Source organism: Hemitrygon akajei, chromosome 21 (assembly GCF_048418815.1).
Source record: "Hemitrygon akajei chromosome 21, sHemAka1.3, whole genome shotgun sequence".
Classification (NCBI taxonomy): domain Eukaryota; kingdom Metazoa; phylum Chordata; class Chondrichthyes; order Myliobatiformes; family Dasyatidae; genus Hemitrygon; species Hemitrygon akajei.
In genome coordinates this window covers 35,913,235-35,928,816 of record NC_133144.1, presented here as the reverse complement: position 1 = coordinate 35,928,816, position 15,582 = coordinate 35,913,235, and the positions used below count along the sequence as shown (strand labels likewise).

General features: G+C 44.9%; 1 protein-coding gene across 2 annotated transcripts in view; it reads left to right on the top strand.

The window, feature by feature from the left end:
* marchf8 (membrane-associated ring finger (C3HC4) 8) overlaps positions 1–5,289 on the top strand; it is a 60,794-nt gene extending 55,505 nt beyond the window's left edge. For both annotated transcript variants that reach the window (XM_073025196.1, XM_073025197.1), the window contains 3 exons: positions 47–227; positions 1,982–2,129; positions 3,555–5,289. In XM_073025196.1, the coding sequence (XP_072881297.1) occupies positions 47–227; positions 1,982–2,129; positions 3,555–3,859 (634 nt within the window). In that variant the 3' untranslated portion in view covers positions 3,860–5,289. The remainder of the gene's footprint in view (positions 1–46; positions 228–1,981; positions 2,130–3,554) is intronic.
* Positions 5,290–15,582: the final 10,293 nt, after the last annotated feature.

Here is a 15,582-nt window from a genome sequence, read left to right as displayed (position 1 = left end):
GTCTAGGCAGCGCAGATTATAATTAATTTGTTCTACTTTGATACAGAATATGTCACTGTGAAGGAGATGATGAAGGTCCACTCATTACGCCCTGTCGCTGCACGGGAAGCCTCCGATATGTACACCAGGCTTGTCTGCAACAGTGGATCAAGAGCTCAGACACACGGTGCTGTGAGCTCTGCAAATACGAGTTCATCATGGAGACCAAATTAAAACCACTGCGGAAAGTACGTAAGGAATGGCACGTTGCTGAGTAAATGACATGTTGTGGAATATCCACCAGTCTTTCATGTGGTTTAAAGTTTATGGCCGTGATTATAAGACAGTCAACAATACAAGTAATGTGTAGAAGGATATAATCAAATACAAGCCAGTGGGACAAACTTAACCAGGTACTTTGGTTGGCATGGGAGAGTTGGACTAAATGACCTATTTCTGTACTGCCTGTATGGAGTTTTCACATTCTTCCTCTGACCATGTGGGTTACCTCTCAGTGCTCTGGTTCCTTCCACCTTCCAAAAGATCTTGATGCTTGGTAAGTTAGTTGGCTGCTATAGATCACTTTTAAGTGGCAAAAGAGTCAGAGGAGTTGATGGCCACTCAAGAGGGAATAAGTTGCAAAGTTTAGGAAAGTTGGTAAAACAGGATGATGGGATTGCTCTGTTGGGAGTTGGCATGGGTCAAATGGGCTGAATGGTCTCCCTTGTCATAAAAGAGACTTTGGACTGTAGAGCTTGTTACCACAGAGAATAGCAGGAGCAAATAGGGCTGATGTATCGAAGGTGCCTCTCCATAAGTACTGGAGGTTGGGGGTTGGCAGGTTTAGAGGGTGGAATGGGGCTTTTGGAGACAATGGGCTGTTATAGAGAAGTTGGTCTGTATAGCTTGTTTACGCTGGAAATTCCATGAGATTAGTCTGTGCAGCAATATTCATCCTGAAATATTAGTTGAAAGGAGAGGGTCAGAGAATTGTAGAAAGCCAGCAGATTCAGTGTGAAGCTTCACACTTGGGGAATTGTGTCAGAGGGTAATGGGGTTCCTCTGTAATAACTTGGCCGAGTCACAGAGTGGACGGCAGTCCTAGTGCTGCCACTGCTGGGATGGGGGATCTGGTACATGTTTTATAAAGATAAAGCTGCGTTAGGTAGCGGTGGGTTCATCTGGCCAAAGACTAATGGTGCTGTAACTGGCTGTAGATATGCCAGTATCATTGTCAGGGGTCACATATGGACACTGTATTGGGCATCCCAAGATGTGGTGGCTGCTAAACCAGAGCTCCACCTATCCCTGTTGTTTAATCTTTCTTCTGAAATGGAGTCCAGAGCAGGAGGGAAAGCCATTGGAGTTGATGTGTCCTTCTGAACACCTCCCACTCCCTCCCCCACCCCTCTCCCCAACATAGTTCGGGCCAGGGCCAGACTGGTGCCTAGACTGAACCCAGGGCAGCTTCAGTCTCGTCTGCATTTCTGTAGCACCTTCCAGACCACCCCATGGGCTTGGTGGCCAGTGAAGGAAGGACTGCTACAATGCAATCATGGCAGCTAGTGTTGTGCACAGCAAGCTCCCAAAATTAAAAATCAGCTGAAGGATCAGGTAAGACGGGGAGGGAGGGAGGAAGGGAACAGAATGTCAGCCCTATGAGACAGGTCTAACATTCACTGAGATTGAGGCTGATCACCATGCTCAAGACCTCTCTTTGGCACCATGCCCGTGTCCACTGATTCAGGTTGAATCCAAGTTAATGTTTTGGTGGAGAGAGAACCATTGCCTAGAGCAGCAGAGAGATCTCTGATTCTAAGGATGCAGCGAAATAGAGCGTGTGTTTACCTGAGCAAGTCCTGTTCGGGAGTGGGACTCGAAGGTGTCTTCTGCTGTAGCTGAGGGGGATCAGGTCACATGTCCGGTCTGGCTCCATTTCTAGCTGGATGCATGTGAAGTTTGTGCTTTGCACTGTCTTATAATGCTCACCTTCCTTACACAGTGGGAGAAGTTGCAGATGACTGCGAGTGAGAGGAGAAAGATCCTGTGTTCAGTTACATTCCATATCATTGCGATCACCTGCGTGGTGTGGTCATTGTACGTCCTGATTGATCGGACAGCCGAAGAGATTAAGCAAGGCCAGACAAATGGTAGGTACAGCTCTCTCCTCCTCTTGTGTACATGATCCTCAAATCCATTATTCATTTAGAAATCTGTCATCCGGGATGAATTAACTTAAATATTCTTAATGGGGTGGAGATTTTCTTTCAATACCTTGGGCTTGTTTCTGGTGAATGAGTGGCTGTGTGAGTCATGGTCCACCTGGTCGGATTGTTAGCTGGACGAAGAAGTGTATTGATTGGAACAGAGCCCTGTGCAGCTTGTATGTTGGGAGGGATGGAATGCCTGTTGTCCGGGGAGACCTCTGCTTTCCCAAGAGGGCCCCAGCAGAGTCTCCCTCTGGCTCTGTTATAGGGGAACATTTTTGGGCTTCCTTTGAGCCCAGCTAGACTGAGAGGGGATCTGAAGTGTATAAAATCCTAGGTGACAGCACAAGGTACTTGAGTGAGCAGTGAATACAAGGGGCTGTAGTTGTGGTTGACCAGCTCCTCACTGGTGGTCATGTGTGGATATAGTGAGTTTGCAGAACTGAAGTCAAAACTGTTTTTTGCTTGTTGAAGTGATTTAGTTTTGTTACATTCAGGGACTTGCAAATAATTTCAATTAATTATATTGGCCAAAAGGAGACATGGATATTTTTTGTGTTGTGTTCGGAATTCTCTGCATTAAAGGGAGGTGGAAGCAGATTCTGCTGGAAAAGTATTCAGAAGGGTGCGGGAGGTACGAGCTAGGGAGTTAAAAGTAGTGAGTATATTAACACTGACAGCTTGCTTAAGTGGCTGCCATTGGACAGGAGGGAGATGTAAGGGGCAGGAACAGCAAACACTGAATGATTATGTTTGCAGAGAATGGAACAGGAAGCTGAGACAGCAGTGTAGTGGAGTAGATGCCCAGTCTGAATCATGCCATGGCTGATGGCTCCAGTAGTGGTTTAGACTGTGAGGGTGCAGAAAGCTGAAATAGAGCTGGAAGCAGGTGATCTCTGTTTATGAGTGATCTGAGGTTCAAAACTTGGGCTACAATTGCGAGACTGGCTTTGGTCTTTGCAACAAATGGGAAAGGCTGGAGGAAAAATGCAGGCAAATAGGACTAGCTCAGAAAGACCCCACCATGGATGAGTCGAGCTGAAGGGTTTGACTGTGTGCTGTTTAATCCTGACACTTAACATTTAATTACTTCAGCTAATCCTCTTCGAATGACAGATAACACCTGTCAGTTTTGAACCATTGCTGCCAGTAGGGTTATAGCTGCTGTCTTGTGGTCAGTGTACCTATTGTGAAATCGATGGACTAATAGTCACCACAGTGGGAATGAGGTGAGAACTGCAACACTGAACATTATTAAAGATGCATGTCATATACAAGAAGAAATATTCATGCTTTTTCTCTGGTACAGTGATGCTACAAAGCACAATGATGTAATGTTTCTGAAATGTTCCAAACATATTTCCACAGGAATTTTAGAGTGGCCGTTTTGGACTAAGCTGGTGGTTGTGGCGATTGGATTCATTGGGGGACTTGTGTTTATGTACGTCCAATGTAAAGTATACATACAACTATGGAAGAGACTGAAGGCATACAACAGAGTGATTTATGTACAGAACTGCCCAGAGACCAGCAGGAAGAGCATAGTGGAGAAACCACCATTGATGGAGCAAAGTTTTCAGAACAAGGAGGCTCCATCAGTTCAACGTTCAGATATCAACTCTCTGCGTTGTACAGAGCCTGAGGATCATGGGATGGGAATACTGAATGTCTGAAGTTTACATGATATGGGGTGTCTCTTGTCTCACCTCCCCCCCCCCATCTCCCCGTCACCCCACCCTGAAGACCTGACACAGCCAGTAGCACAGGTTGAAATGGTCTTCTGATATTTAGAAACCACTTTTGACAGACATTGAGAACCAGCGATCTCTTGCTGACATCAGTGTGATCCCATACAATGACCGACTGCAAAAAACGACGAATGTTTTTGGAAATATTTAACTTCAGTAGCAAATGAGCACTTTCAACTAAACTTACTTCTAAAGTTCCATGTTTTGTGACAGTGTTTAGCTGGGAATTAAAATGTATAAAAATCCCTTTGCTAATTATCTTTATACTGAGGAGACAAAACTAGTTTTCAAAGAAAATAATAATAGACATGGAGCAGTAACAAATAAATAACAGGATACTAGGATTTATTATTTTTAATTATTATTTTAGAGGATTCTTATCAAATCTCCAAGACACTCTCACACAGGCTACATCGCAAAGTGCAATTACTTCCCTGTTTTTTTTTTTTGGAATAAAATTATTTATTAGAAAATGTCTAAGAAGGTGCACTTGGGGAGTCTGGATCAGACCAGATTTCCTTTATCTGCATGTTTGAGCAGCAAAGAAAAGGGACAATACTACTGCTTCTAGAAGTTAATATAAATTTTATAATACCATTTATTTCTATTTATAAAACTATCAGCTTTTTGCATCTAAAGTTTCTAAATCTGTATGCTTGCTTAACACTGACTTTGGAACTATGGGCCCACTTTGACCATGTTTAATGCTGACCATTGAACCCAAGACACAGGATCTTTTGAGCAGCCAGCATTTTCCAGGTGGGTGTGTTATCAAGGGGCCAGGAAGCTGTTGTGACTGTAGCCAATTTGGTTACCAGGGGTGGGACTTGTACCTAGTACATTTTCTGGATCAATCTCTGCTCATTTTCCCACAACGTCCACAGAATTAGTATCTCTGTTTATTAGCAAATGCTTTCATGTAATATTGGATTAATACTGTTTTTAGTCCGACTATTTGGAAAATGACCTATCAAAATGAAAAGAATGACAGTTGTATTTTTTTAACTACAATGCAGCCAGCAGAGGCTGGAGACAGAGGATACAATCCTTGATGAAACGTCACCACAAGTGGAACAAGCCTAGACTTGACCTTCGTGCTTTTACTTTTAGAAACAAAAATGTAAGTTAAATTGGAGGATTCTTTTGAACTGTTGCCTGCTGCTGTTTATGAGCAGTGTCACATGAAGTAGAAACACCACCTAGTTAACTAGTTGGGAAAGAGGGTTTTCTTGGTGCATTACTTGTATTTCAAATGTATAGTTTTGTATTTCATTGTGTTCTTTTTCCAGAGTACAGTATTAAATGTGTCATCTACATTATTGCATAGTTTCCCAATAAATGTTGACTTTGTTGTATGTGTGTAATTGATATGTTTTGGAAAAGGAATTTGGGGTAAAAGGTAACACACATAAAATGTTGGTGCGACTTAGCCAGTCAGCATCTATGGAGAGAAAGAAGCAGTTAACGTTTTGGGCTGAGACTCTTATTCAGGATTGGAAAGGAAGGGGGCAGAAGCCAGAATAAAATATGGGAGGGGAAGGAATAAGGACGGAGGGGGGAGAAATTGCCAAAAGTTATAAAAATCTACAGGGACAGAATATGAAGTATTGCTCTTCCAATTTTATTTTGGCCTCCTCATGGCAAAAGATGAGGCCGTGGACAGACATGTCAGAATGGCAACGGGAAGTTGCATTCAAATGGGTAGGCACTGGGGGTATCTTGTCTCTAGCAGCAGACAGTGAGAAGCTGCTCCGTCTGGGGCAATACTGTAGGTGTGGGATTGAACAGAGGCAGCACTGGAGATGCATAGTGGGTCAGACAGCTTGCATGGTGAAAGAAATGAAGAGCATTTCAGGTTGACGACCCTTCACCAGAGCTGGAGAAGTGCAAAAGCAGTATGTTTAGGTTGTAGAAAGGGAGTGGGGGGAGGGGGGGGAGACAGAGAATAGGAGAGTATCTTTGATGGGGTGCAGGCCAAGTTCAAGTTATTGGTGACCACAGATGCTGTAAATCTGGAGCAATACACAAAGGAAATGGAGGAAATCAGCAGGTCAGGCAGCATCTGTGGAGGAAATGGACAGTCAATGTTTTGGATCAAAACCTTTGATCAGTGCTTTAAGCTGTTGGTGCCATCTAAATGCTGCCTGGGAAAGGTGTAAATAGAGAAATAAAGGTGGGAAAGGTGTAAGTGGAGGAAGATGATCAGGGAAAGATCAATGCAGAAGCTGGGCCATCATAAACAGCAACTACTTTAAATTAGAAATGCTCAGCCCGTCAGACGGCATTCATGGGGAGAGCAGACTTTTGGACCCTGCATTGCTGTTTTCTGCTTCTCAACATGGGATGGAAGACTGGCATCTGTTCACACTCCCTCTGGTTTGTCCTTTGTAGGGACTGAAGCAAATGTATAGGCCTAGTTGTGGTGCAGGATTTCAACTTAAAAAATTGACGGTTCCTTTCCTTGCGCAGATACTGCTCGACCTGCTGAGGTTTACATGCAGATTGTTGGTTGCTCAATGGTACAGGTGCTGTGGGCACCAGTACACATTCTGGCATATGCACTCAGGGTCTCACCCAATCACAATTAACTCTTTCTTTGCCCATTCCATCCTCTCCCCCCCCCCCCCCCCCCACCCCCCGCACTTCACATTCCACCATCTGTGCTGTCTGCTTCTGGGACTATCCTTGTAACTGCCCTCTACAACAGTGGTTGATTGACTGTGAAAACTTATTAAATCTTAGCACAGGATTATTGGGTCCATTACACCCCACTAGTTCTTCGACAGTTTTCAGCTGATATTACTTTGGAGTTCCTGTGCTCTTTATTTCCCAATGTACCCATCCATTTCTCTCTTGAAGATTCCATTTAGTTCCAATGCAGTCAGTGCAGACTTGCTGGATCAAAGTAGCATTACTGCACGTCTTTGGTTTTGTCAACAGTTGCCTGAAGTGGCTGCATTCTGGATGTCTGTCCTGACGGGAGGAGTTCCTTTATCCTACCAAGCCCCTCATGATTGGGAGTTCCTCTGTATTTTCTCTGAATCTTCTCCCTACCAGCAGAAGAACTTTGGCATATGTACAAAGTTAAGGGGGGGGGGGGGGAGTTTAGGGGAGACATCAGGGGTAAGTTTTTACACAGAGGGTTGTGGGTGCCTGGAATGACTTGCCAGGGATGGTGGTGGAGGCTAAAACATTAGGGGTATTTAAGAGCCTCTTGGACAGGCACATGGATGAAAGAAAAAGAGGGTTATGGGGTAGTGTGGGTTTAGTACTCTTTTTTTAAAGGAATATATGGGTCGACACAACATCGAGGGCCAAAGGGCCTGTACTGTGCTGTAGCATTCTAGTGTCTAGAAGCTCCAACTCTCATCCAAAGGTGGTGGAGAAAAGGACGATCACTCCAGGTCTGCAGGCTGTGTGCTACCCAGGATATTGTTGAAGACCACCAAGACTAGCCCTATCTGAATGATGTCAGAATGACCATTTAGCCTGACATCAGTGGTGGGGAAGATGCTGGAGTCAATTATAAAAGATGAAATAGCAGCACATTTTGACAGCAGTAACAGGATCGGTCCGAGTCAACATGGATTTACGAAGGGGAAATCATGCTTGACTAATCTTCTGGGCTGGAAATTTTTTAAGGATGTAACTATGAAAATGGACAAGGGAGAGCCAGTGGATGTAGTGTACCTGGACTTTCAGAAAGCCTTTGATAAAGTCCCACATAGGAGATTAGTGGGCAAAATTAGAGCACATGGTATTGGGGGTAGGGTACTAAAATGGATAGAAAATTGGTTGGCAGACAGGAAACAAAGAGTAGGGATTAATGGGTCCTTTTCAGAATGGCAGGCAGTGACTAGTGGGGTACCGCAAGGCTTGGTGTTGGGACCGCAGCTATTTACAATATACATTAATGATTTAGATGAAGGAAATAAAAGTAACATTAGCAAATTTGCAAATGACACAAAGCTGGGTGGCAGTGTGAAATATTAGGAGAATGCAGGGTGACTTGGACAGGTTGGGTGAGTGGGTGGATGTATGGCAGATGCAGTTTAATGTGGATAGATATGAGGTTACCCACTTTAGTGGCAAGAACAGGAAGGCAGATTACTATCTGAATGGTGTCAAGTTAGGAAAAGGGGAAGTACAACGAGATCTAGGTGTTCTTGTACATCAGTCACTGAAAGTAAGAATGCATGTACAGCAGGCAGTGAAGAAAGCTAATGGCATGTTGGCCTTCATAACAAGGGGAGTTGAGTATAGGAGCAAAGAGGTCCTGCAGTTGTACAGGGCCCTGGTAAGACCACACCTGGAGTATTGTGTTCAGTTTTGGTCTCCAAATTTGAGGAAGGACATTCTTGCTATTGAGGGAGTGCAGCGTAGGTTCACGAGGTTAATTCCCAAGATGTTGAAAGATTGGAGTGACTGGGCTTCTGTACACTGGAATTTAGAAGGATGAGAGGGGATCAGATTGAAACGTAAGATTATTAAGGGATTGGACACGCTAGAGGCAGGAAAAATGTTTCTGATGTTGGGGGAGTCCAGAACTAGAGGCCACAGTTTAAGAATAAGGGGTAGGCCATTTAGAACGGAGTTCAGGAAAAACTTTTTCACCCAGAGAGTTGTGGATCTATGGAATGCTCTGCCCAGAAGGCAGTGGAGGCCAATTCTCTGGATGCTTTCAAGATAGGGTTAGATAGAGCTCTTTAAGATAGTGGAGTCAAGGGATATGGGGAGAAGGCAGGAATGGGGTGCTGATTGTGGATGATCAGCCATGATCACATTGAATGGTGGTGCTGGCTTGAAGGGCTGAATGGCCTACTCCTGCACCTATTATCTATCCCTCCTTTTAAAGAACACTTGGTCTGGTAGATTGAATGAGTATGTAAATATGGGATTAACATGGAACAGTGGGCATAAAGGTGAAATCAGCCAGTTGGCTTATTTAAAATCAGGATAGATTGGGAAATGGAGAGGCATGAAGGATCCTGTCACTTCAAAGGAAAGTATACATTTTCACAGATATTGACAACTTTGTTTGTTAGTGGTACAAGGCAGGTGCAGCAAGCATTTTTTTGGGGGGATGGGGGGTCAAACGCTGTGTTTGACCTTCAACACCAGATTTGTACACGGGCATAAATATGTCTTGCTGCTGTTATTGTTGGAGTCTCAGTGGACTAAAGGGTATATTTGTCGGAGAGGAAGTGGAACAAATTCGCCAGACAGATTCCTGTGTCCTAGGACTGCTGCATGAGGAGAGATTGGGTTGACCAGGCATATCTATATTCACTAGAGTTTAGAATAATGAGGAAAAATTCAAAATACAAACAGAGCCATCCTTGGCATTGCCAGTAGTGCAAAGCATTCACTGAAATTCCCGTACTTGCTGGTCAGGGCTAGTGACTGTGCTGGTCTTGGGATGAGGACGTGTCGTGTTGATAAATGCAATGCCACGTAGAAACATACAAGGTGACGGGCAAAGAACTCCTGCAGTAAATACTTTGTCACAAATTAAGCAAACAGTTTACAGACCCACATTATGGAACAAGAGTTATATGTTAACCTTTGCTTCAATCTTTATCTGTTGAAGCAGCTTTATACCTGGTAATATCAGAAGCCATTCTCATTTCCAAATTAGCTGCAAATGTAAGCAAGAAGAGGTTAAAAGTGACAATGTAATTTGTCTGAAACGCACAACTTTGCTTAAAAGATCAAACTCTAAAACGTGTGACGTTACTATGAAGTATGCATACCACCTGAAGTTGTGGGGAAGAAATTTGAATGAACCAGGGTACAATCAGGTATTGTGAGTAGTTCAGATTAAGATCTTATTGATTTATCACAGGTACATCAAAACACAACGAAAATGTGTCATTTGCGTTTACAAACAGCGCAGCCGTCAACGCGGCGTAGATGTGACGCACAAGTAAGGAAGTGCAGGGGGCATCTACAAGAGTTAGCACTCATTCGGGAGCCAATATAGCATGGTCGCCTTGCTACCAGAACAACAGTGACAACAGCAAAACAAACCACGTCACTCTCAACCTCAATCTCTCGTCTTTCTGCCTCTCTTACCCTCTCCCTCTTTTTCACTATCACACTGTCCCAGTCTCGCCCTCTCTCGCTCTCACTCTGACACACTATCACACTCACACTCAAGACTCTCACACTGACTTTCATTTTGTCTCTCGCACTCTCACACTCACTGTCTACAACTCACGCTTTGTCTCACTCGATTACACTGCTTCTCTCTCGTGCTCTCTCCCATCCTTTCTCTGTTGCGTTTGCTCTTTCTCACTCGCACTCCCACATTTTCTCTCTCTCATACACTCAGTCTCTCGCTTTCGTTCTCACTCTGCGTCTTTCACGCTCTCTCTCGCATTCCCTCTCTCCCTCAATGTCACTCTCACTCACTCTCTCTCACATTCTCATACGTTCACACTCCCTTACACTCTCGCACATCTCTTACTCATTCGCACTCCCCCTTACTCTCTCTCCATCACTCACACACACTTTTAGTCTGTCTCACTCACTCTCTCGGTCTCTTGCTTTCTCTCACTCCTCGCTCTACAACTCTTGCTCTGTCACATTCAATCTCACAATCACTCATTCTCACATTCACTCATGCTCTCTCTCACACTCTTTCAAGCTCCATCACACACTCTCTTGTACTATCTCACACTCTCTCACACACCCTCTCTCCCTCTCTCACTCTAATTCTCTCTCACACTCTCTCCATAACTCTACAACTCCTGCACTCTCACTCTCTTACTCAATCCCCCCTCTGTTTCTCTCATACTTTATTGCTCTCATAGTTGCTCAACCTCTCTCTCACACTCTGTCTCACACCCTCACTCTCTCCAACACTCTCTCTCTCACTTTTGCTCGTATTTTCTCTCTCCCCTCTCTTTTTCACTCTCTCTCACTATCCTCTTTCTCATTCTTTCACACACTCTATCATTCTCTCAAACTCAAGTTCTAGTTCACTCCCTCTCTCACCCCTCCCTCTCTCACTCCTTCCCTCTCACTCCCTCCTTCCTTCCTAGTCTGTCTCACTCCCTCTGTCACCCCTCCCTCTCACTCCCACTCTCTCCCTCTCACTCCCACTCTCTCCCTCTCACTCCCACTCTCACTCCCTCTCTCTCTCACGCCCACTCTCCCTCTCTTTCACCCCTCCCTCCCTCTCTCGCACTCCCAGTCTCTCATTGGCTTGCCCTCTCGCTCTTCCTGCTCTCTTCCACTTCCATACTCTCCTGTGCTCTCTTCCTCACAATCTGTCACTCTCTCTTGCTCTCACATTCTCTCTGTCTGACTCACCCCCATTCCACTCCCGCACTATCCCAAGCCCCCACTCACCCACTTTCCTGCTCACTATCTCTCTCTCTCATGCACACTCTCTCTAACTATCCCTCACCCTCTCACTCACACTCTTTCTGTCACACTCTCTCTTACAATCTCTCTCTCTGACTCCCCCCTCACCTCTCTTCCCCACTCTTCCAAGTCCCCACTCTCTCCCTTCCACAAACTCTCTTACACTCTCTCTGTCTTTCTCACTCTCTCACATTATCCCTCACACTCGCTCTCTCTGTCTCTCATATTCTGTCACACTGTCTCTTGTTCTCTTACATTCTCTCTTTGACTCTTGCCTCTCCCTCTACTACCACCTATGCTCCACTCTCCCAATGTCCCATTTTACCGCTCACTCTCACACTCTCACTCTTTCTCACTCTCAGTCTCTCTCATGCTCTCACTCTCCCACTCAGTCTTACAATCTCACACTCTATTTCTCTCACTCTTTTTCACTTACACTCTCACTTTTTCTCACCCTCTCTCTCACTCTCTCTCTCACTCTCTCTCACACTTTCTCTCACTCTCTCTCTCACTCTCTCTCACACTCTCTGTCACACACACTCTCACACTATCCCTCACTCTCACATTCTGTCACACACTCTCAATCTCTCTCACAACTTCTGTCTCTCTGACTCTCCGCCCTCCCCCACTCTCCCAAGCCCTCACTCCCCACAGTCCCTCTCTCCCTCTCTCACACACTCTCAGTCTCTCTCACTCTTGCACTCTCTCTCTCTCTCTCTCTCTCTCTCTCTCTCTCTCTCTCACTCTCTCATTCTCTCTTACTCTCTCTTACTCTTTCTCTGTCACTCTCTCTCACTCTCTCACTCACATTCTCTCTCCCAATCTCTCTCTGACTCTTCCCCCCCCCTCACTACCCCTCTGCCCCACTCTCCCCTCTGCTGCACTCTCCCAAACCCTCACTACTGCATCATACATCTTTGGTATTGACCTCAGGGCTCACTGATGCTGTTGGATGAGGACCTCAAACTCTGGTCTCACCAGGTTGCATATCTAGTGGTCACTTGCCCTCATGCCTCCTGCCCGGACAAAACTCTGATGCTGGAACCCACCGATAATTCACTGACCCGGTGGGGGGTGGTCCAGCTTTCATCCTTGCGGGGCCACTAGTCCAGCATGTCCTTCAGCACATGTCCATGTTACTGGCTTTTGAAAACAGAGCATGGAGAAAAGGCCTGACCTCTAATACCTCCCCCCATCACTGTCCCTAAACCTTAATCTGACCCTCACTCCCTTCTCTGTCCCCAAATCATCCCAATGAGCCTAAAAACACAATTAAATCTGAGCTATGACCTCAAAGGAGACCATAACTCGGTGCTACATTGATTTCTTGGCATCATCTAACTCAGTGAGTCTGCAGAGCTAATTGTGCCCACTTAATGGAGGCTGTTCAATACGTTGGAGAGAGAGTGCAGTAATTAGCGCAACACCTCATCACGATGAGTTGGAAAAAAGATAATATGTTAACACGGAAACAGCAAATGCTGGCAGTGTCAGTGGAGAACAAATGTTACAGGTTGACACCCATGTCTGTGATAGTTAAAATTTTATCAAAGTCAATCAGCTCCCAGAATGGGGCTGAGTTTGATTTCTTCTTTATGTGGAAAGGCAGGCGGTTTCCCCATTTGTCACCTCCCTGACAGGGAAATGCCAATAACAAATTTACTCCTTCACCTCGATGCTCAGTCACCATGACTCACCCGGAATGAGATTAGGCCCAGGCTTGGTTCTACATGAATGAGAGAATCTTTACTTTGCACCCTGCCCCCAACCCCTCTCTTGCATTCCCATCATTTTTTTCTCAACAGGGAGATGCTTCATTGGGTGTGATAACAGGACTTCAACATTAATTATGCTGCTCTTTCAACAAATACGGCCTGACTTCCAGAGTGTTTGCAGCAATTTCTATGTTTTTTAAAGTCCTATTTCCAGTACTGTGATTTTAATTTTAATTTGCCAAGGTTTTGGTGTTTCTCATTCCACCACCATTTTCTCTGAGATCTTGCCGTTAGCTCCTTTTAATATGTTGGGGATGTGGCTGCAATACTCCCCTCAGGCTGCTGGTGGGGCTGTTGCACTAGTACTGCCTCAGGTTACCTTGGCATTCTTAATTCGTGGGACATTTACCACAAAGTCCATAACAGAGGCTTTAGAACATAGAACTGTGCAATACAACACAGGCCCTTTGGCCCATTATGATGTGCTGACCTTTTAACCTATCCAAGATCAATCTACCCCTTCCCTCTCATATTTCATTTTACTTTAATCCGTGTACCTGTCTAGGAGTCTCTTAAATGTCCCTACTGTATTTTTCTCTATCACCATCTGCCCCCTCCCCCACTCAGCAGTATGGTCCATGCACTTACCACACTCTGTGTTAAAAAAACGACCTCTGACATCTTCCAAAAAAAATGCCCTCTTGTATTAATCTCTGCATCCTGGGAAAAAAGGTGCTGGCTGCCCACTCTATCTACGCCTGTTACCATCCTACACCCTACACTCCTCTATCAAGTCTCTTCTCATCCTCTTGTGCTTCAAAGAGAAAAAATCTAGCTTACTTAACCTTTCCTCATAAGACATGTTCTGTAATCTAAGTCACATCCTGGTAAATCTCCTCTGCACTCTCTAAAGCTTCCACACCCTTCCTATAGTGAGGTGACCAGAACCGGACATAATACTCTAAGTGTGATCTAACCAGGGTTTTATAGGGCTGTAATATTACCTTGCGGCTCTTGTAGTCAATTCTCCTACTAACAAAAGCCAATCAACGTGTGTAGTAACTTTGAGGGATCTATGGACAGATTCCAAGGTTCCTTGTTCCTCCACACTGCTAAGGATCCTGCCATTAAGTTTGTACTCTGTCATCAGTTCACAATACTAACCTTCATCTCATCTGAACTTACAAACCCACCCTTCCACTTCCTCATCCAAGTCATTCATAAAAGTCACAAAGAGCAGGCTCCCTGAACAAATTCCTGCAGAACACCACTGGTCACTGATCTCCAGGTAGAATACAACCCACCTACTACAATCCACTGCTTTGGTGGCAAGCCAATTCCAACTTGACACAGTCATGATTCCCCTGATCCCATGCTTCTGACTTTCTGAATGGGCCTTGTTGAATACTTTACTAGAATTGATATGCATCAGATTCACGGCTCTACCTTCACCAATTTGTTCTGTCACTTCTTCAAAGAATTCAATCAGGCTCATGAGGCATGAATAGCCTTTCACAAAGCTGTGTGAACTATTTCTGATTGGACTATGCTTCTCCAAAAGCTCATTCATCCTGTATCTCAGAATCCTCTCACTCGGTGGTCTATAATTCTCAGGATTATGCTCTGTGGAGAGATGACATTCCTCTTCTCAGTACCTTGCTATCCTTCAAAATTTAATGCCCTTGATGACTATTGAGTGGTTGCCCCTGAGTTTTTTGGGAATATCAGGTAAAATCCAAAAATATATAATAAAGGATATGATATTAAAACACTTGGAAAACATCACTGCGTAGAGTCAAGATGGGTTTATGGCAGTTCCCCTCCACAACCACTCTCCTCTGCCTAGCAAATTGTTCTCATTCTAAATAATTTCTCCTTTGGGTCCTCTCACTTCCTTCAAACAAAAGGGGTAGCTATGGGCACTCGCATGGGTCCCAGCTAAGCCTGTTTGTTGGCTACGTGGAACAGTCTATGTTCCAAACCTACACTAGTGACTGTTCCACACTTTTCCTATGCTGCATCAACGAGTGTATTAGTGCTGCTTCCTGCACCCATGCTGAACTCGTCGACTTTATCCACTTTGCCTCCAACTTCGACCCTACCCTCAAATTTACCTGGTCCCTTTCTGACACCTTTCTCCATCTTACTGGCTCAATCTCTGGAGACAGTTTGTCCACCAGTATCTATTATAACTCCACAGACTCTCACAGCTACCTGGACTATACCTCATTCCACCTTGTTACTTGTAAAAACGCCACCCCCTTCTCTCAATTCCTCCGTCTCTGCCACATCTGCTCTCAGGATGAGGCCTAACATTTTAGAATGATGGAGATGTTCTCCTTTTTCAAAGAAAGAGGCTTCCCTTCCTCCACCATCAACGCTGCCCTCAACTGCACCTCTTCCATTTCACGCATGTCTGCCCTTACCTCACCCTCCCACCACCCTACCAGGGATCGGGTTCCTCTTGTCTTCATCTATCACTGCACCAGCCTCCACATTCAGCACATAATTCTCTGGAACTTCCACCATCTCCAATGGGATCTCACCACCAAGCACATCTTT